Source organism: Oncorhynchus clarkii, chromosome 3 (genome assembly GCF_045791955.1).
Source record: "Oncorhynchus clarkii lewisi isolate Uvic-CL-2024 chromosome 3, UVic_Ocla_1.0, whole genome shotgun sequence".
In the NCBI taxonomy this organism is placed as follows: Eukaryota; Metazoa; Chordata; class Actinopteri; order Salmoniformes; family Salmonidae; genus Oncorhynchus; species Oncorhynchus clarkii.
The window spans coordinates 14,932,415-14,954,413 of record NC_092149.1 but is presented as its reverse complement, the minus strand read 5'-3'; the positions used below and the strand labels follow the sequence as shown (position 1 = coordinate 14,954,413).

The following is a 21,999-nucleotide window of genomic DNA, read 5'->3' as shown; positions in this document are numbered from 1 at the left end:
TGGCTAGATGTTTGGACAAAAAAAAGTAAGCTTGTCATTCTGGCACGTGCGGGGTGACAGGCTTTGTCATGCAAATGTGGTGTTTCATTGAAATGGTAAAGTCGCCTGGATCAGGGGTAACTCCTGAAGGCTATTGGTGCAGGCTTTTGCTCCAAACCCGTGGTAGCATACCTGATTCAGTTAATTAAGGTTCTGGAGAACAGTTATAATTTCGTTGAAATTAAAGCTTGCAGGACAAGTAGCTCTCCAGGGGGGTGGTTGCCCTATTAGCTAGTGATTTAATTGTAGCCTACTGTAGATTTAGGAACAACTTCCCACAGAATGTCTAACATTTATTCAATCTTACCTGTCAGTAAAGTCACTTCATATGAGAATAGTTGAGTAGGATGGCTAGTTATCACTACTAATATCATACAATTTCATCAGTACTTGAGTAAGACCCTGATGAAAGAAACAAGTCTGACAACCTTTTCCACCAACTTTATTTTACAAATGTAGTGTTCGATCACTGCTGTATCCAAGGGGATCAAAATGCATTGGAGAAATTAAAAGTAGGCCTTTATATATTAAAATTAATAATAGTCATGAAAACATTCATGAAGTTCACTTGTAAATATCATCCCATACAAATCTATATAATCTCATACAAATCTAGATTTAGATTTATCCTTCGTCGTTCTACATAGGTTTAAATTAATTAATGATGGTGTCGAAACATACACCTATTCATTCATCTCTTTGTGTCTTATTTTATTCACCATCTATTACATGTGTTATGTGTCATTACTCATCAAAAATATCCCTGTTGCCACATAATAGGCTATATAGAAATATGTTAAATGTTAAGCATTTGGGTGGTCACTGTACATTCCACTAAATACTCACATATAATTTGTTGAAGCCTCAAATGAATGTGTTATAGAAGAGAGCCACAACCCATTAGAATATTCTGATTGTACTAGCTATACAAAATACAATATACTTACACAAAAAAAGATTTACCATGTACAAAATAATGGCAGAAGTGTATGTAATGACTGTTTCAATGGTTATGGCTTGTGGCGATAGTACAGACATTGCTACAGACTTTCTGTGACTTAAATACAAATCTAAAACTAGGTTAGCTGTCCTAATTCCCTGAAAAAAGACACTGTTACTGAACATTCAGGTTGTTACTGTTATACCCTTTTTACCTACCTGTGTTTAAGACATTAATGTAAACACATACATTGTGACATCATGTGTTAACCCTTTGGGTTTTATTAGGTTAGGCTGTGGTGTTAGCAAGTGTTTCAATTTGGTCCCAAACCCAGAACTTTCCCCTCCCTAGTCCCTATCAATATTGTCTGACCATGTGAACGGTGAGTGTAATGATTCCACCCCAACACGTGGAACCAACACAACTTTTGCTAATACCTATGCAATATTTTCAAATAGTCTAGATAGAAGGCTCCATCTAGGGAAAGGGACTAGGGAGAGGTTTGTAATTGGGCCTTTGTCTCAAAACATACTGTAATAAAGCCCTGTATTCAGGCATGTTGTCAATGCATTACCAGGCCATGGAGTTGACATGCATCAAGATTAGACAGTGTTAGTTTGAATCCCCATTTTGTGTTCAGATGTAACAAAAACAAACCAAATGTCATGAGAAAGATAGGTATCTAAAAACATGTAAACACTTCAAATCTCACTAAGAAAAATAACACCAACATCATTACTATAAGATAACCATTAATTATAACAACAATTATAATAATCATTAATAATAACACTTGTTGTAATCATGACAATAACCGACATGGACTACCCAGTGAACACCGTCTGACGCCGACGTCCATGGACGTCTAAAAGATGCCATTTTGCTCACTGGGTAAGTTACCATTGTGTATAGGAAGATTGTCAAAAGAAAATCTGTATCAACATGTCAGTCATTTTATCTCCTGAATTATGTCAGATTTTTTTCTTCTGTCCATTTGTAAGTTATATGAGACACTTTGTATACTGTAGATGATATATATATATATATACAGTTATACTTCTCTCTTAGTCGAATACAAGTCTGTTCATTTTCTTAAGTCCCTTAAGTTTATCAAACACAGCCCCGCGCATCACCAGTGATTTGAGTGTCCTTTTTTGCTGAATGTAAACCACTAAGACGTGATACAAAATATGTCTGTCTTTATCTGGTGCAAATATCAGGGGATTGTGCAAAAACGTTTCTGTCTTAGTGTTTCCCTCTTTGAGCTGGGCTGGAAAAAAACTGCTCATGTTTATTTTTACAAGTTTGACTCCAGGCATCTACAGGACATTAGTACTCACACGTCAGTGACAATATCAACACCACAAATTAAGTGAAAGCATTAATATGCTGTATTATATGGTCCAAAGCCACACATGTAGGATAGGATAGCCCTTAATATTAAGCATTATTATTGATATTATGACATTTCTACCTAATAGAGAACGGTTGGAGTGTGTTACTACGAACGAGCAAGGTCCTCTTCTGATGAAGGGCATGCTAGCCAACCAAGTCTCTTCTGAGTCTCACCCTCATATCTGACTGCTTCATCATTGGAGTCGTCCTACAGTATGCATTATAGTCCACTGCCTTGTTACAGTCAATTCCCTAGACACATACACTTTGGCTTGCTCTGAAGCCAATCATTTGTATTGTCCTGTAGAAATGTTGGCTTGTGTCAGTTCTCCTCTGGTGAGATTAATAAAATAGTGATTGTCAGATGTGCTTTCTCTGGTATTTTATTTGTATCCCAATGCATGGCTTTGAAGGTCAGTCGTATTATGAAGTGCAACACCTGCATCATACTGTACTTTTTGTGCTCTATGAAAGAAAATACCCTGTAGTTGCAGTAGCTAATCCTCCTATTGGTAGGCTGACCGACTCAGAAGTTCCTCGTCAAACATAGTGACTCATGGCTCAATCAGATTTGGTTGTCCTGATGAAGACAGGTGGGTCACAGGGGAGCTCCAGGTAGAAGTTGCACTTAGGCACAGATTTAGGATCAGCTCAACCTCCCCAAATGCTGAGCATAACTATTAGGCGGAGGTGGGATGCAAAACTGACCTCAGATCAGTTAATGGGGGCAACTAGAGAATGTATGGAAGCAATTTTCTCAAGGTCACTCATTCTTTCACACAAGAAGCAACTATCGACAGCTCTGTTTTCCTGCGTCAGAATGAGGCGGGCTCACTTGTATACCACTCCCTGGATTCAAAACCCTACATCATCCGACATTCCACATCATAGGTCATGAAGATCATCAGTTCAATGCTCCATGAGGAAAACAGCATCCTTTGATACAAGTGTAACCTGTTTTTCTATGTAACACTGAAGTACACAGTCTGGCCGTACACCACTCTTCTCTCTCTCATACTTAGATGTATTATCTTGGTCCCTCCTTTCTAATATGGCTCAAAAGTTTCTTTATTCTGTTAAACATTTGATATAAAACACAAGGTTATGCATGAACAAACCAGTTTCTTAACTAAGTCCTAGCTATCTAATTTCTCCCATGTTTGTTCTTTTTCAGTTATTCATGGAATCAGTGTATGGCAATATGGCACATTAGATATGAAATATGGCTGATGTATCACATATATAAAAATGGCAGGATAATTCTGTTCCTCTACCATTTTGACCTCTAAGCAAGTCCCTCATCTCCCTATATGTACAGATTGATTTACCATATTTCCTTCTCTACCCTTCCTATTCTCGTATGTCTACTCTCTTTATGAAGACCACACACACAGTAGGTAGAATTTGCCCTAACCACTGATACAGAGTCAGATATTTGTTCATCCCCCTTATGGTTAAGGGTGGGTTTAGGGGTGAGATAATCTGATCCTAGATTTGCAGTTGATGGCAATTTCTACCTGGTGCCCCTCACACTGTCACCTCATTCTTACTGCCTGTCCTGATGCCCTGACTGCCTCCCCCTCCTCCTCCACTTCCTCCTCCTCTACTTCCTCCTCCCGCTCCTCCGTCGCCCCCTCCTGGTATAAAGTGTAACTGCTCAATAGTGTTCTGCCTCTTGGCAGCGAAAGCCATCCTCTTGGCGCTGTGGCCCCCTAGCGTTCCTGTTCCCATGACAACCCCCGCCCCGGGCATCTCGCTACCACCCCAGCCCCCCATGCCTCCCCCCATGCCTCCACTCATATGCCCCGTCATGCCCTGGCTTCTCTCCTGCTCCCTCCCTGAGGTGGGGTGAGAGTTCATCTTGATCATGTGGTGGCGGTCCAGGGAGGGCGTGGCACATACATTCTGCTGGGACTGGGCTTTCTGCTGAGGGGTGAGACCACCCCGGGGGAGAGTGGGGACCATGCCTCCCCCGCCTCCATGGGCGTATGGATCCTGCACACCCACTCCCATCCCTCCGACCCCTCTACCCATGCTCTCCTCCAGGTGATCTGGGGACATGAGTAGGCGATCCTGGGGACGCTCCTGCGCCCAATCCTTGGGCTTCCTCGTCAGGGTCTGGTTGTTGGACTGAGGCCGTTCCTGGGGTCGATCCTTGGGCTTCCGTGTCAGGGTCTGGGTGTTGGACTGAGGCCGCTCCTGGGGTCGATCCTGGGGCTTCCTTGTCAGGGTCTGGGTGTTGGACTGAGGCCGTTCCTGGGGTCGATCCTGGGGCTTCCTTGTCAGGGTCTGGGTGTTAGAGTTCTTAGTAGCAGCAGCCATGGCTTTGTAGTACTGGTGCTGCTGGTTCTTGGACATCCTGGAGAGGGTCCCAGTGTTCCCGGGGACGTCCCCCATGTTGAGCAGCTGGTCCTGCGACATGACCTTCCTGGCAGGCTTGGACAGGGTGTCGTAGTTGGGATTGTAGTGCTGCTCGATTGGGTCCAAGGGGTAGGGGTTGACCGTGGGGGAGACGGGGGGTAGGCCGGTGGGTTGAATCCAGGGGCGGGGGGCGTGGCGAGGGAGGGTGCCCCTCCCACCCATGGTGTTGTAGTCTCCGCCACAGGGGATGTGGTGACTGGAGGACTGGAGAGCGGGCTGGGCTGTGTGGGGACGCCTCTTGGTGGTGCAGTAGCCCGATGAATATTCATCAAGACCACTCTTTTCTGGAATCAAAAGAGGAATAGTGAAACACATAAGTAATAGAGCTATTGTTTTCTGTGTAACGGGGTCTATCTCTATGTTGCTACGTGGTACACTACTCACCCAGGCGTTTGAGCGAGGAGTATCTGTTGAGCTCTGGCTTGGTGGCGTTCTCGTAGGATGGGGGGAGCTGTGCCAGGTTATGGAGGGAGTGGTGGAAGGAAGGCTGCTCTTTAGTATTGTTGTGTTTGCTGGACAGAAGAGTGCCTCCTGCCGCCAGCTGGGTGTTGTTCATACGGGGGGCGTGTTCTGAGGGGTCAAAAGACAGCTATGTTATGGTGTGTTTGTTTCTTAATTGTTGTTTTTTGGACAACCTTTATCTAACCAGGTTGGTATCATTGACATCTAAGACATTATTGTGAAAAACTGTAAAACATGGAAGGGCACCAGATCCATACATTACAGTATGTCGATGGAACCAACCATTTACACCACCAGTTGACTTACCGATGGTAGCAGTGTGATTGGGACTGGTTCCTGAATGGATAAAATTGTGTTGAATATTCCCCACTGCAAAACAAACAAACAGTCATCAGCTGTGGAGCAACAGTGTATACATAATGTAGATGTGTGTGTACGTGAGTGAGACAGCAGAGGGATACACTGTATGATGTGCTCAATTGTGGATGTTATCAGGTGATTTCTAGCTTCATGGTTTATTAACCATATTAAGATCAAGGCATCCATCCTCTTTTACATTACCTGGGCCAATTCCCCTTTACACGCTCACTCACTTATCATTTATTGAGCCTGTGGGAATCGACCAGGATATTGCACTTTGTTTCACATAACTGTCCCTCTTCGAGAACTTACAAGTTCCTCGACGTAGACATATCTGATGAGATGAAATGGTCAAACCACAGGGACACCGTAGTAAAGAAGGCACAGCAGCGACTCTTCTACCTCAGGAGGCTGAATAAATTTGTCCTGTCTCCGAGGGCCCTCACAGTGTTTTACAGGAGCACCATTGAGAGACTACTGTCGGTCTGCATTGCATCCTGGTACGGCAACTCCCCCGCCGCTGACTGCAAGGCTCTACAAAGGGTGGTACACTCAGCCAAACGAGCCATTAGGTGCTCACTGCCTGCCCTCCAGGACACCTACAACACCAGGCGTCGCAGAAAGGCCAAGAAGATCATCAGGGACCTCGTGGCACCCAAGCCATCATGGCCTGTTCTCCCTGCTTCCATCGCTCAGGCACTGGCAGTATAGGAGTATCATGGCAAAAACTGTCAGACTGGCCAATAGGTTCTACCACCAACCATCAGGCTGCTGAATAGCCACTAGGGAGCTACCTACTCCCTCCCCCTTGCTTTTCCCCCTATGGATATTCTACCCCCTCCCAATAGCACTTACCCTGCCCCTCCCCCCAATAGACATTATCATTGCTACAGTTGTAATATTATTTTTATTATTGTCTCATTCACTTGTCTTTTTTTGACCTGCGCTGTTGGAGCTCGGATCATAAGTATTTCACTGAGCCCTGCGATTACATCTGCAACACTGTGCATGTGACTAATAACCTCATCTAATCTAATCCATTTTACTCCTTCCCCTTTCTTACAAGACAGTTTGAAATAAGCCTAAAGCCCAACAACAGCACAAAACAGGAGAAACGACTTTGAAACAGAAGTGTACTATTAGAGCTTGTCCTCATTTCCCTTTTAAATTTAAAAACATGTTTCCCGTTTGTTCCAACTGAATGCTCCCCTGGCCACTCACGTCTGTTGTCCTTGCTGGGCAGGCCAGGGGCATAGAGGTTTTTGGGAGGTCTGCCCAGCGTACCCTGTCCCTCCCCTGAACCACACAGAGCCACGCTGTTGTTCCTCTCATCCTGCTGCACTGGACTGGACTGGTGACGCAACATGTCCACCAGCGCTCTGAGAGGAGAAACCAAAAAGAGAATGTCAAAAATGTAAACGTACAAGTAATTAGGTGTAAAATGTGTTTTATTGCCTGGAGTAATAACAGTCCCCCCCCCCCCCCCGGCATTAACGATATCATATCTTGTCTAATCTTATGAATGAAACATGCTATAAACATGTTATAACAACATTATGAAATGATTAAAGAATCTGTGTTTGTCTGTCTGTCTGACTGTCCATCTGTCTGTGTGACTGTCTGTCTGTCTTGCGCTCTGTCTGTTCATCTGTCTGGTCTGTGACTGATTGACCCCTCCCCTCACCTGGGCATGTTGATCTCTCCGTTGTTGGCCTGCTGCGACACCTTGTTGAACATTATCTTAATCCCCACGGCAACCGCTACCATAAACACAATGACACCTCCAATCACAAAGCCTGTGTTGTGGCTCAGAGGCTGCAGAGGGTCCAGTTCTGGCTCATCATCATCCAGGAGTATGGCGTTTGGTGGCGGGGTCTTGGCCCAATCCGGGGAGTCGTAGTTGGTACAGCTGCTCTGCTCCAAACGACGGGTGGGGTCGGGGCAGCAGAAGCGGTAGTGGCAGCTGCCACAGCAGTAGATGAAGCTGTCCTTGGAACAATTGAAGGTGTTGTCCAACTGGCCCATGACGTCATAGTAACCATGGCACACGTCCACGTCCACCAGTCTGTGGGGAGGAGGAGCCACCTGGGCCGCGCGCAACGGAGGAGCCAGGGCTCCCGCTGCCGCAGACGTCACGTTCTTGGGGAACATGATTTGGGCCAGGGGTCGGGGAGGGGTCTCCAGAACCCCAGGGGATTCTGGAAGTTTCTCTGGAGCTTTGGGCCTGCCCCGGAGGGCAGAGGGGCGGTTGGCATGGATGGTCAGGAGGAGGAGAGGGGGGCTGGGGGCGGACTGAGGGGGGTCGGTGGAGCCCCCCTGGCGAGGCCGGGGGTCGGTACGTAGGGGAGAGGGAGTGGGAGAGGGGGAGCTGTCCTCAGCTGTGGTAAGTGGGGCAGCAAGGAGAGAGAGGAGGGAGACGGCGAAGACGTGGAGATTGGTGGTGGGCGTCATCTTTACATGACTAAGAGCTCTATTTTCTGTTGTCGACTCAACGCTGTTACAAGGCTGTCCTTTTTTCAGAATTAAACCACTAAATTAACGATTTGAAACATTTAGGTAGCAGGTATGAGTTGTTTGGTATTTCAAAATATCTTAATTTAATAATTAATATGTCTGATGAACTTTGTGAATTAATTCTAGATATGCTTTAAGAGATGGAAGTCATTAGTGTCAACCAGTTGTAAGTGTCAACCATTGGTGACAGAGGTATTTACATGGCTTTCATTCTGTTACTATTATCTTCAACATCTTCTGTGATAATATTCTGCATCCCATTACAGTAAAATCAGACCTGTATAAGCCTCACAGAGTAAACGAGGGTAAATTGATCAAACCCAGATCGTCTATTTCTTCTCCTAGTTCTAGAATCTATCTACCATACAAAGCCTAGCTATGAATCATGTGAAGTTAGTTTGAGGTTTTAACATTCACATGCAAAAATACAAAAATAGATGGAATCTCCTTGGATGAAAGGTCAAACAGAGGGTTTTTACCTTCACCATGACGTATTCCTGAACACGTTGAGCTTTGTTTAGCTGAAGACAAGAAGTAAGCTTCCTCAATGAGTTATGGCAATTTTATACATTTCCTTTCGGTTATGGCACTTGTAAAATAATATGTCACAAAATGACACGTAGGCCTGTGTTTTAAGGGCAACAGTCCTCTGTAAACATTCATCCTAAAATGTAAACCGTTAATGATTCAATCATGTCGTTTTGCCACTGGATACATTCCAAGTTTGCACTTAGACTCAACCTGTAAACTAATATTCTCTGAAAAAGTAGAAAAATCTCTACATATAAATGTCTAAATGTTTCAATATTATGCTTAATAAAAGATTTGTACTAAATAAATCTCATGCTTAATAAAAGATGTGTACTAAATACATCTAAATCATTTGTGTTCCTGTGCTTTTAGATGTTGCAGACCATTTGAATGGCAGTTGGAGAGGTTGTGGTTCTTGACGGGTCAGGGCACTGATTGGCTGTGGCGTAGTGTAAACATACTGTGTGACTGTAAAGCAGGACATTGCGCTTCCAGGCATATAAACATCACAGGTCACTAACTACATAATGCATTGGCCACTTATTTACTTACATTTTTTATGGTCTTATCTAAAATGCATAGGCACTTACTGTTCCTCTGATTGGGCTGAAGGCTACAGAGCCAGCGCCCTACATTAAGGACAGAGGACAGTGAATACCACAAATGAGGAGAAAGTATAAAACGGTACGACAAATCGTATTATATCAAATAGACAGCTAGTGGCTGGATGGGTACCTCTGTTTTTAGATGTACAAACTTAGTATGTATGGTCTAGTATAGAATATACAAGGAAAAGAGCTTGAGGTTTAGATGTAACCCTACAGATTGAATTCAGTTGTGTCTCATTATGATGGTTGAGGACTGAATAGCACGTTGTAGTTCACATGTGCCATTCCTTCAATAACTCTGATTATTCCTGATTTGGTCCTAAAACTGAAAGAAAAGCATTTTTGGAGAGAAATATGTAAATGCGTGGAGTTATTGTGTCTGAGGTTACAGGTGATAATAGACAGAGACAGCTCCGTCTCCCACACAAATTATAATTACATACAATTATCAAAACAGTTCTTATCTGTTGCTGAGCATGTAGGCATGGATAGGGGAGGCAGGGGGGCTGCTGAAATCACTGATGGCTCTACTTGTTTCAATACATGTGAATAAAAACAATGGAGAATACAACCAGCAGTTCTCACTGTTGTTCCAAGTTTTTATAAAGAACTCTTCTATTCCCTGAAAGTTCTGCTTGATTTCCTGTATCGTCTTCAGATTTGGAAAAAGGGGATCAGGCCTGGAATGTCTTCACAGATTTGTGGATCCTGTATGGAACACAGAAAGAATCGATTAGGAGAGTGGACATCAAGACCCCCCCCCCCCCCCCCCCCAAACTCCCTCCCTCGTATTCTAACACACACACCACAGCAACACACAGACAACACACTCTGTAACACTCAGACAACACACTCATGAATTGCTATGAATTTCTAGCTATAAATTGGAATAGAACTTGTCAAGAAGTGTGCACCATGCATACTGTATGCACCGGAATTTGATTTGTGTGCTGTTGTGTGTGTGTGTGTGTGTGTGTGTGTGTGTGTGTGTGTGTGTGTGTGTGTGTGTGTGTGTGTGTGTAGGGCAGCCAGCCATATGCACCTGAATTGGTGTGCTGTTATGTGTGTGTGAGATAGCTGGCCCTCACATTGATGAGATTGACAGAGATAGTGATATCGTAATAAATAGTGTTGTTTTATTAAAAACTTGCAGACATCCCAGCAGTCCCACTCACACACAGAACACCATCCTCCATTTAAACAAACTGAAGTGCTTCAGGCAGGAGGCCACAGGTGTGTGCAAGTGCAATCAGCTAATTAACAAAGCTTGAACGCAGTCAGCTCACACAATTAAAGGGGCATGTCACTCATTCTAACGTTCCAACCAACAGGTAAAGGTTGAGCTGATGAATAAAGATCAATTAACTGGAAGGATGTGATAATTCATTGACAGTTTAGGATCCTATATAAATAAATACACAATAAATCCATGCATACAAAGCTACTAGGTATGCTAGGTGTGTCTGTGTGTTAGTGTGTCTGCCTTTTGCAGGAGCATCAGCTCCTGAAAAGCAGATGAGAGAGGGAGAGAAAGTGAAACAGAGAGAGAGAGCAGGGGGATAAATGAAGGGTCGGGATTTAAATGAGCAGAGAGAGTTGGTGGGGAGCGGAAAGAGCCAGAGGTATAGACGCAGAGACGGTCGTGAGTGGGAGGGCGGTGTGTGGGTGGCACAGAATCAAGTACATTTCTCCCAGCACTTACCAATATAACACCGCACAGCACAGTTAGACAGACCCACAAATGCACAGCCCAAACAACATAACAAGATAGGGTGACACAACAAGCATGAAATATGATGGAAGAGAGTGGTTTGGATGTCCTTTCACTTGCATCTGCAAGATCTGATATCTGCACAATGAACACTGTTAATGCTGTTGTTGAAGTGGCAGCATGTATGTCAGTCAGAGAGATTGTGTGTGTGTGTGTGTGTGTGTGTGTGTGTGTGTGTGTGTGTGTGTGTGTGTGTGTGTGTGTGTGTGTGTGTGCGTGCGTGTGCGTGTGCGTGTGTATGTGTGTGTGTGACTGCAGTATACTCTACAGGCATTCTGAGTCTCTCCCTCTCGCCTTTCATTCCTCTCGCTCTCTCCTGTCTCCCATCTCCCTCGTTCTCCCTTCCTCTCTCTTTCTCAGATTTGGTGCGTGGGTTGAGGCAGCTAACTCTCTTAGAATAGCACTGCAGCTCTGTCTGTGTGTAAGAGAGAGAGATAGATGGAGAGAGAGCGAGCGAGCGAGCGAGAGAAAAATAGGTATTGTCCAATCTACACCTATTAGCCAATTCTGAAACTTCTACCTCCATCATCACTGGTTGTCCATGATACCATAATATCTTCCATTTCATCCTCTATCTATACATTGTTCTATCTCCATCACCACATTCCTTATCACTTCCACTAACAACATCTATTCTCATGAAAAGGCATCCCAACCTGCATTTTCCAGCAGGAAAAACTAATCCAAAAGACTTGTCACGACTAAAGACGCAAATTAGAGTGAAACATCATGCAGTTATAATTCCTGTAATGTATCACCAGTATCCTAACACACCTACAAGTAAAAATGTAAAAATGACATATGCTGTAACATAAGAAATTAGATATCTCTATAGTTCTATCTCTATAGTTACCACTATATACTGTAAGGTAGTCTCTATAGTTATATCTCTATAGTTCCCACTATATACTGTGACATGAGAAGTTAGATGTCTCTATAGCTATATCTCTATAGTTATATCTCTATAGTTACCACTATATACTGTAACATCGTAAGTTAGTCTGCATAGGTTTATCTCTATAGATAACACTATATACTGTAAGTTAGTCTCTATAGTTATATCTCTATTATTACCATTATATACTGAAAGTTAGTCTCTATAGTTATATCTCTATAGTTATATCTCTATAGTTAAATCTCTATAGTTCCCACTATATACTGTAACATCGTAGGTTAGACGTCTGCATAGGTTTATCTCTATAGATAACACTATATACTGTAAGTTAGTCTCTATAGTTATATCTCTATAGTTATATCTTCATAGTTACCACTATATACTGTAAGTTAGATATCTCTATAGTTATATCTCTATAGTTACCACTATATGGGGCGGCAGGGTAGCCTAGTGGTTAGAGCGTTGGACTAGTAACTGGAAGGTTGCAAGTTCAAACAAGGTACAAATCTGTCGTTCTGCCCCTGACCAGGCTGTTAACCCTCTGTTCCTAGGCTGTCATTGAACATAAGGATTTGTTCTTAACTGACTTGCCTAGTTAAATAAAGGTCAAATAAAAAAATATATATATATACTGTAAGATAGTCTCTATAGTTATATCTCTATACTTACCACTATATACTGTAACATCAGAAGTTAGATGTCTCCATAGTTATATCTCTCTAGTTATATCTCTATAGTTCCCACTATATACTGTAACATCAGAAGTTAGATGCCTCTATAGTCATATCTCTATAGTTACCATATACTATATCACTATATACTGTAAGTTAGTCTCTATAGTTATATCTCTATAGTTATATCTCTATACTTACCACTATATACTGTAACATTGTAAGTTAGATGTCTCTATAGTTATATCTCTATAGTTACCATATACTATATCACTATATACTGTAAGTTAGTCTCTATAGTTATATCTCTATAGTTATATCTCTATACTTACCACTATATACTGTAACATTGTAAGTTAGATGTCTCTATAGTTATATCTCTCTAGTTATATCTCTATAGTTTCCACTATATACTGTAACATCAGAAGTTAGATGTCTCTATAGTCATATCTCTATAATTATATCTCTATAGTTACCACTATATACTGTAAGTTAGATATATCTATAGTTATATCTCTGTAGTTATATCTCTATAGTTACCACTATATACTGTAACATCAGAGGTTAGATGTCTCTATAGTTATATCTCTATAGTTACCACTATATACTGTAACATCAGAAGTTAGATATCTCTATAGTTATATCTCTATAGTTACCACTATATACTGTAACATCAGAAGTTAGATGTCTCTATAGTTATATCTCTATAGTTACCACTATATACTGTAAGATAGTCTCTATAGTTACAATGGGGAGAACAAGTATTTGATACACTGCAGGTTTTCCTACTTACAAAGCATGTAGAGGTCTGTAATTTTTTAATCATAGGTACACTTCAAATGTGAGAGACGGAATCTAAAACAAAAATCCAGAAAATCACATTGTATGATTTTTAAGTAATTAATTTGCATTTTATTGCATGAAATAAGTATTTGATCACCTACCAACCAGTAAAAATTCCGGCTCTCACAGAATGTTCGTTTTTCTTTAAGAAGCCCTCCTGTTCTCCACTCATTGCCTGTATAAACTGCACCTGTTTGAACTCGTTACCTGTATAAAAGACACCTGTCCACACACTCAATCAAACAGACTCCAACCTCTACACAATGACCAAGACCAGAGAACTGTGTAAGGACATCAGGGATAAAATTTTAGACCTGCACAAGGCTGGGATGGGCTACAGGACAATAGGCAAGCAGCTTGGTGAGAAGGCAACAACTGTTGGCGCAATTATTAGAAAATGGAAGAAGTTCAAGATGACGGTCAATCACCCTCGGTCTGGGGCTCCATGCAAGATCTCACCTCGTGGGGCATCAATGATCATGAGGAAGGTGAGGGATCAGCCCAGAACTACACAACAGGACCTGGTCAATGACCTGAAGGGAGCTGGGACCACAGTCTCAAAGAAAACCAATAATAACACACTACGCCGTCATGGATTAAAATCCTGCAGCGCACACAAGGTCCTCCTGCTCAAGCCAGCGCATGTCCAGGCCCGTGTGAAGTTTGCCAATGACCATCTGGATGATCCAGAGGAGGAATGGGAGAAGGTCATGTGGTCTGATGAGACAAAAATAGAGCTTTTTGGTATAAACTCCACTCGCCGTGTTTGGAGGAAGAAGAAGGATGAGTACAACCTCAAGAACACCATCCCAACCGTGAAGCATGGAGGTGGAAGCATCATTCTTTGGGGATGCTTTTCTGCAAAGGGGACAGGACGACTGCACCATATTGAGGGGAGGATGGATGGGGCCATGTATTGCGAGATCTTGGTCAACAACCTCCTTCCCTCAGTAAGAGCATTGAAGATGGGTCGTGGCTGGGTCTTCCAGCATGACAACGACCCGAAACACACAGCCAGGGCAACTAAGGAGTGGCTCCATAAGAAGCATCTCAAGGTCCAGGAAGTGGCCTAGCCAGTCTCCAGTCCTTAACCCAATAGAAAATCTTTGGAGGGAGCTGAAAGTCCATATTGCCCAGCGACAGCCCCGAAATCTGAAGGATCTGGAGAAGGTATGTATGGAGGAGTGGACCAAAATCGCTGCTGCAGTGTGTGCAAACCTGGTCAAGAACTACATGAAACGTATGATCTCTGCAATTGCAAAAAAAGGTTTCTGTAACAAATATTAAGTTATGCTTTTCTGATGTATCAAATACTTATGTCATGCAATAAAATGCTAATTAATTACTTAAAAATCATACAATGTGATTTTCTAGATTTTTGTTTTAGATTACATCTCTCACAGTTGAAGTGTACCTATGATAAAAATGACAGACCTTTACATGCTTTGTAAGTAGGAACATTTGCAAAATCGGCAGTGTATCAAATACTTGTTCTCCCCACTGTATATCTCTATAGTTACCACTATATTCTGTAACATAGTAAATTAGACATCTCTATAGTCATATCTCTATAGTTACCACTATCTACTGTAACATCAGAAGATAGATGTCTCTATAGTCATATCTCTATTGTTACCACTATATACTGAAAGTTAGTCTCTATAGTTATATCTCTATACTTCCCACTACATACTGTAAAATCGTAAGTTATATATCTCTATAGTTATATCTCTATAGTTATATCTCTATAGTTACCACTATATCCTGTAACATCAGAAGTTAGATATCTCTATAGGTATATCTCTATAGTTACCACTATATACTGTAAGTTAGTCTCTATAGTTATATTTCTATAGTTATATCTCTATAGTTACCACTATATCCTGTAACATCAGAAGTTAGATATCTCTATAGTTATATCTCTATAGTTACCACTATATCCTGTAACATCAGAAGTTAGATGTCTCTATAGTTATATCTCTATAGTTACCACTATATACTGTAAGTTAGTCTCTATAGTTATATCTCTATAGTTATATCTCTATAGTTACCACTATATCCTGTAACATCAGAAGTTATATATCTCTATAGTTATATCTCTATAGGTATATCTCTATAGTTACCACTATATACGTTAACATCAGAAGTTATATATATTGTAACATTTTAAGTTAGATGTCTCTATAGTTATATCTCTATTGTTACCACTATATACTGTAACATCAGAAGTTAGATATCTTTATAGGTATATCTCTATAGTTACCACTATATCATGTAACATCAGAAGTTAGATATCTCTATAGGTATATCTCTATAGTTACCACTATATCCTGTAACATCAGAAGTTAGATATCTCTATAGGTATATCTCTATAGTTACCACTATATCCGGTAACATCAGAAGTTAGATGTCTCTATTTTATGTTTATTTTTATTTCACCTTTATTTAACCAGGTAGGCTAGTTGAGAACAAGTTCTCATTTACAACTGTGACCTGGCCAAGATAAAGCATAGCAGTGTGAACAGACAACAACACAGAGTTACACATGGAGTAAACAACAAACAATAAACAAGTCAATAACATAGTAGAAAAAAATAATCTATATACATTGTGTGCAAAAGGCATGAGGAGGTAGGCAATAAATAGGCCATAGGAGTGAATAATTACAAGTTAGCAGATTAACACTGGAGTGATAAATGATCAGAGGAACATGTGCAGGTAGAGATACTGGTGTGCAAAAGAGCAGAAAAGTAAATAAAATAAAAACAGTATGGGGATGAGGTAGGTAAATTGGGTGGGCTATATACCGATGGACTATGTACAGCTGCAGCGATCGGTTAGCTGCTCAGATAGCAGATGTTTAAAGTTGGTGAGGGAGATAAAAGTCTCCAACTTCAGGGATTTTTGCAATTTGTTCCAGTCACAGGCAGCAGAGAACTGGAAGGAATGGCGGCCAAATGAGGTTTTGGCTTTAGGGATGATCAGTGAGATACACCTGCTGGAGCGTGTGCTACCATCGTGACCAGTGAACTGAGATAAGGTGGAGCTTTACCTAGCATAGACTTGTAGATGACCTGGAGCCAGTGGGTCTGGCGACGAACATGTAGCTAGGGCCAGCCGACTAGAGCATACAGGTCGCAGTGGTGGGTGGTATAAGGTGCTTTAGTAACAAAACGGATGGCACTGTGATAAACTGCATCCAGTTTTCTGAGTAGAGTATTGGAAGCTATTTTGTAGATGACATCGCCGAAGTCGAGGATTGGTAGGATAGTCAGTTTTACTAGGGTAAGTTTTGCGGCGTGAGTGAAGGAGGCTTTATTGCGAAATAGAAAGCCGACTCTAGATTTGATTTTGGATTGGAGATGTTTGATATGAGTCTGGAAGGAGAGTTTGCAGTCTAGCCAGACACCTAGGTACTTATAGATGTCCACACATTCTAGGTCAGAACCATCCAGGGTGGTGATGCTAGTCGGGCGTGCGGGTGCAGGCAGCGAACGGTTGAAAAGCATGCATTTGGTTTTACTAGCGTTTAAGAGCAGTTGGAGGCCACGGAAGGAGTGTTGTATGGCATTGAAGCTTGTTTGGAGGTTAGATAGCACAGTGTCCAAGGAAGGGCCAGAAGTATACAGAATGGTGTCGTCTGCGTAGAGGTGGATCAGAGAATCGCCCGCAGCAAGAGCAACATCATTGATATATACAGAGAAAAGAGTCAGCCCGAGAATTGAACCCTGTGGTACCCCCATAGAGACTGCCAGAGGACAGGACAACATGCCCTCCGATTTGACACACTGAACTCTGTCTGCAAAGTAGTTGGTGATCCAGGCTAGGCAAAACTGAGGCTACTGAGTCTGCCGATAAGAATATGGTGATTGACAGAGTCGAAAGCCATGGCCAGGCTTGATGAAGACGGCTGCACAGTACTGTCTTTTATCGATGGAGGTTATGATATCGTTTAGTACCTTGAGCGTGGCTGAGGTGCACCCGTGACCGGCTCGGAAACCGGATTGCACAGTCTCCATAGTCATATCTCTATAGATGTCTCTAAAGTTATATCTCTATAGTTACCACTATATACTGTAAGATAGTCTCTATAGTTATATCTCTATACTTACCACTATATACTGTAACATTGTAAGTTAGATGTCTCTATAGTTATATCTCTATACTTACCACTATATACTGTAACATTGTAAGTTAGATGTCTCTATAGTTATATCTCTATACTTACCACTATATATTGTAACATTGTAAGTTAGATGTCTCTATAGTTATATCTCTATAGTTATATCTCTATAGTTCCCACTATATACTGTAACATCAGAAGTTGGATGTCTCTATAGTTATATATCTATAGTTACCACTATATACTGTAAGTTAGTCTCTATAGTTATATCAATATAATTACTACTATACAATCAGTGGCCAGTTTACAAAAATAGTTTGCCACTACAGATTGAATCACATGGTAGTGGCGTGCTATATAAAGCAAGCATCGAGGCATTCAGATACTGTTCGATTGAACGCTAGAATGGGCAAAATGAGCGACTTAAGCATGGTATGATCGTCAGTGCCAGGCGTGCGGTTTCGAGTGTCTCAGAAACAGCTGGCTTCCTGGGCTATTCACTCACGATAGTCTAGGGTTTACCGAGAATGTTGCGACAAACAAAAAGCATCCAGTAAGTGACAATCCTGTGGGCGAAAACAGCTTGCTGATGAGAGGTCGAAGAAGAATGGCAAGAATCATGCAACAGGCAGGCCACAAACAGGCAAATAATGACGCAGTACAACAATGGTGTGCAGAATGGCATCTTGGAATGCACAACTCGTTGTTCCTTGTCACAGATTGGCTATTGCAACAGACGACCACACCGGGTTCCACTCCTATCAGCAAAAAACAAGAACAAGAAGAAGCGGCTCCAGTGGGCACATGATCAACAGCACTGGACAAAACTTTGGCTGGTCCAATGAATCCCAGTTCCTGTTGCGTCATGCTGATGGCAGAGTCAGGATTTGGCGTAAGCAGCAAGAGTCCATGGCCCCATCCTGCATGGACAGGCTGGTAGCGGTGGTGTAATGGTGTGGGGAATGATTTCCTGGTACACGTTAGGTCCCTTGATACCAATTGAGCAACGTGTCCATGCCCCAAAGAATTCAGGCTGTTCTGGTGACAAAGGAGGTCTGACACGGTACTAGATGGGTGTACCTTAAACTGGCCACTGAGTTTATACTGTAACATTGTAAGTTAGATTCCTCTCTATAAATGTCTCTCTATAGATGTCTCTATAGTTATGTCTCTTCCTGACTAGAAGCACTGCAGTTGCATGAGGAGTGGGGGCAGAGGCAAGGCTGTCTCACATACATTGTTTCATGCTAAAGGACAGGAGGAAAGGAGGGAGGGAGTGAGAGAATACATGGGAACAAAATGTGAAGGACAAAACACTCAGTGCTGTGCAGATCAGAAAGATGTATCCATGAGTTCCATGTCCACTGAAGGAAGGACATCATGACATGACACTAAACTTATTCAGAACAAACACACAGGACTAATCCTGCATGCCATTGTATCACAGCAACAGCATCTTGCTTATTGATTTACGATACTATAGTGTGAAGAAGATGTTAACAAAACTTGTCCATCATGACTCATTGGTTTCGGATTGGTTTGATCCAATCTGGGTGTGGAGAGGGAAATATCTCCACACCCTGTGAAGAGCAAAATGTTAAATGCTCACATTTGAACAACATTCCTTTCATATTCCATATTGAAAAACAATAGAGTCTAATATGCACCCTGCACAAAAAATGGCTTTAGTTCTGATAAAAGGCCAGCAAAGAAGAAGTAGCCTAGTGCAAACAGACGTAAATCTGAAATGCCCATAGTGAGTTTAACTGCGCAATGAACCTGCAGCTGCTTGTGTACCCATATCTGGCTGTAACCGGTCTGTGTATGAATGGACTTCGGCACATCTATATCTTTTACAGGTTAACAACTTGTAGCTCAGCCACTGCACGCATACATTATTGCATGTAGGTTACGGAGGTATTACTTGCATGTATCATTAAGCGTGCGTGGGTGTATAAGAACCCGAGTGTGTATACACTGACTGGCTGCGTGTGTGTAGTCTAATCACATATGAAGTATCAATGTATAAAAACGGTGTCAATGTGTATCAGCTGCGTCTTACAAGCGTGTGTATGTGATAAGTCGATTTCTGTGGCGCAGCTTTCAAATCAATATGTTTTGTTACTGTATCCTATATTTATCCACATTGATAGCAAATCACTTTGTGCCATATGTGGAACCCGAGGTAACGAGAAACACGAAGACAATTTAAACTATTACTGAGCATTTGTTTCATGATGTTCCTGCATCAAAAAAGGTTCATATATTGCCATGTCTTACCTGCGCGTTCTGCCGGATAACAGCCGGGGAGACCGTGCGCACTGGATTGCTGCGATACATTCGCTCTGGTTAGACAATAACGACTGTCTTATAAACTGTTGAAGGAAGACTATTGTGACAAATCATCCTCATTTTGTAGTCGATAAACTGCTGCCCAATGTTGTGTACCAGCATATCCGTCGACAATATGACATATCTGCACTATTTATTTTTACTAGCCTTAGCTAAACTCTTTTAGTTGACTCTATCGATGGAATAAACTATTATTAGAATAGCCTACAAGCTGTGCAATGGCAAGTTTATGGAAATATTGTCTAACTTTTTCTGTTGAAATACATTTTGTAACTAAACGATGTGCATAAATTCCATGTGTTGCACATATAATTGTCTGGTAAAAAAAAAATCCGTAGAAGAACACGCCAATCTAGCTATCCTACGAAACTCACTATAGCAAGCAAGTGCAGCACAATAGGCATATCACACCGTCAAAAGGAAGGTCGCCAGATTTTTGTCTTCCTGAATTAAACTACAAATTTTTCCTCTGCAAATTTGCGTTGCATTTATTCCATGCTGATATAAAGAGTTCCGTCAAAAATTCCGACCGACCCCGATCATACAATGCCTATGGGATTGTGCGACTGGTCTCACTAAGGTCCGCAAAGCTCAAGTGCGCTCCCATTGGTCGCTCGAACTGGTGTTGATGAGAGTTCTCTCCAGGGCTTTCGGATGCTGAGTTCCATCCCATCAATGATGGTCTGTAATTGGTTTAAGGAAGTGATTATGGTTCCAATACGATTGGTTCCAATACCAGAAAGACTGTATACAGAAGACATGAGCTATCCTTCTCAATCATTCTCAATAATGCACTGCAACTGCTATGCAGAGCCGGATTGTGGACCATTATGGACCGCAAACGTGCCACGGCCCCCGAACACGTCATAAGCAATGGCAAAGTTGCAGGAAATCAGCTTTAAAACTGCAGTTTACTCTCAGCCTCATGGTCAAATGTGAAGAATAGCATGATATAAACTATAAACAGCACATTTTTTACTTTGCCTCATGGCAAAATGTGTATAATTGCATGAAATTAGCTTTAAAACTGCAACATTTTCTCTCAGCCTCATGACAAAACCCCCTGGAGGTAGGTGCCCCGGGGCCCAAAATGAGGTAGTCCAGCCCTGCTGCTCTACAGTGTCACAGGTGTTAGAAGAAAAACATGAAGATGGAAATTGACAGCCATCAGTCATCATAATGCTGCTGGTCATCAGATGATAATGCGCAAAAATACATCAAAATGGGGGCCTTTGATATTTTTCTGCCTTGATACAGTCTCTCACTATCTTTTTTGTGTATGTCGGTATTAAAAGAGAGAGCGAGAGAGAGAGAAAGAGAGAGAGAGGGGTGCACCAACGGTTGCCACAGCAACTGTGTGATTATGTTGGTGGCAATTATGAAAGGGATGAAAACGGGGTGGGGGAAGAGGACAGGAGCAATCCAAAGCCAGAACACTGATGATGCGCGTGAGTGAATCTGTCAACCATGACGGATAGGCCTAAAATGTAAAATGTGATAAGACGCTGATGTCTTCAAAGAAGTGAGAGAAGTTTGAATCCCTAATTCCATGTAGTGTGCATAAAACATAAACATATTTTTTTGTATGTGTTTCATTAGATTTCATAGAATAATGACTATGTTCATTTATTTTTGACAAAGCACATCATACTCCCAGATTACAATACTTGCTCTTGTAGCCTCTCAGCCAACAGTAAAGCATGGGGCTTATTCATGGTGTTAAACCTCACAGATAATAAGACAAAACAATAATAGCCCTGTATGACATATGTATGTTCTATACCTCTATGAACAGCCTGAAATGTTTTCCCAAATGAATAAACCCATGCTGTGCAAATCCCAGAAAGAGAGAACAGTATTAGGTTGTGGGTAAAAAGGGCTGGCAGAAGCCAGCATAGGGGAGAGAATACAGACATTGTCCCAAAACACTGAAACAGCAGGGTCAGATATTGGGCTCGTTTGAGTGGTAAGGCGAAAGCAACCGACTGTAGACGAAGGTTGAGGAGTGAAGTTGGGGGAGGTGCATCTGCGACAGCCATAAGTCAGACACTGATGTGGTTTTCCTACAGCGAGG

General features: G+C 42.0%; 1 protein-coding gene across 1 annotated transcript; it reads right to left on the bottom strand.

Annotated features, from left to right (window-relative positions):
• Window positions 1-465: 465 nt before the first annotated feature.
• Window positions 466-20,459, bottom strand: LOC139388795 (uncharacterized). The gene is made up of 6 exons (XM_071135720.1): window positions 19,854-20,459; window positions 7,302-9,978; window positions 6,839-6,996; window positions 5,564-5,626; window positions 5,180-5,365; window positions 466-5,079 (listed from the first exon to the last, which is right to left on the bottom strand). Exons 2-6 carry the CDS (start codon window positions 8,066-8,068, stop codon window positions 3,902-3,904), a joined length of 2,352 nt encoding a protein of 783 aa, XP_070991821.1. The 5' UTR covers window positions 8,069-9,978; window positions 19,854-20,459; the 3' UTR covers window positions 466-3,901.
• Window positions 20,460-21,999: the final 1,540 nt, after the last annotated feature.

Excerpts from the sequence above, each read along its gene's own strand:
- LOC139388795 (XM_071135720.1), bottom strand. The coding sequence starts at position 8,068 with ATGACGCCCACCACCAATCTCCACGTCTTCGCCGTCTCCCTCCTCTCT. Across the intron at positions 6,997-7,301 it reads GGAGAGATCAACATGCCCAG|AGCGCTGGTGGACATGTTGC; the intron begins GTGAGGGGAGGG and ends TTCTCCTCTCAG. Across the intron at positions 5,627-6,838 it reads GCCCAGCAAGGACAACAGAC|TGGGGAATATTCAACACAAT; the intron begins GTGAGTGGCCAG and ends TTTGTTTTGCAG.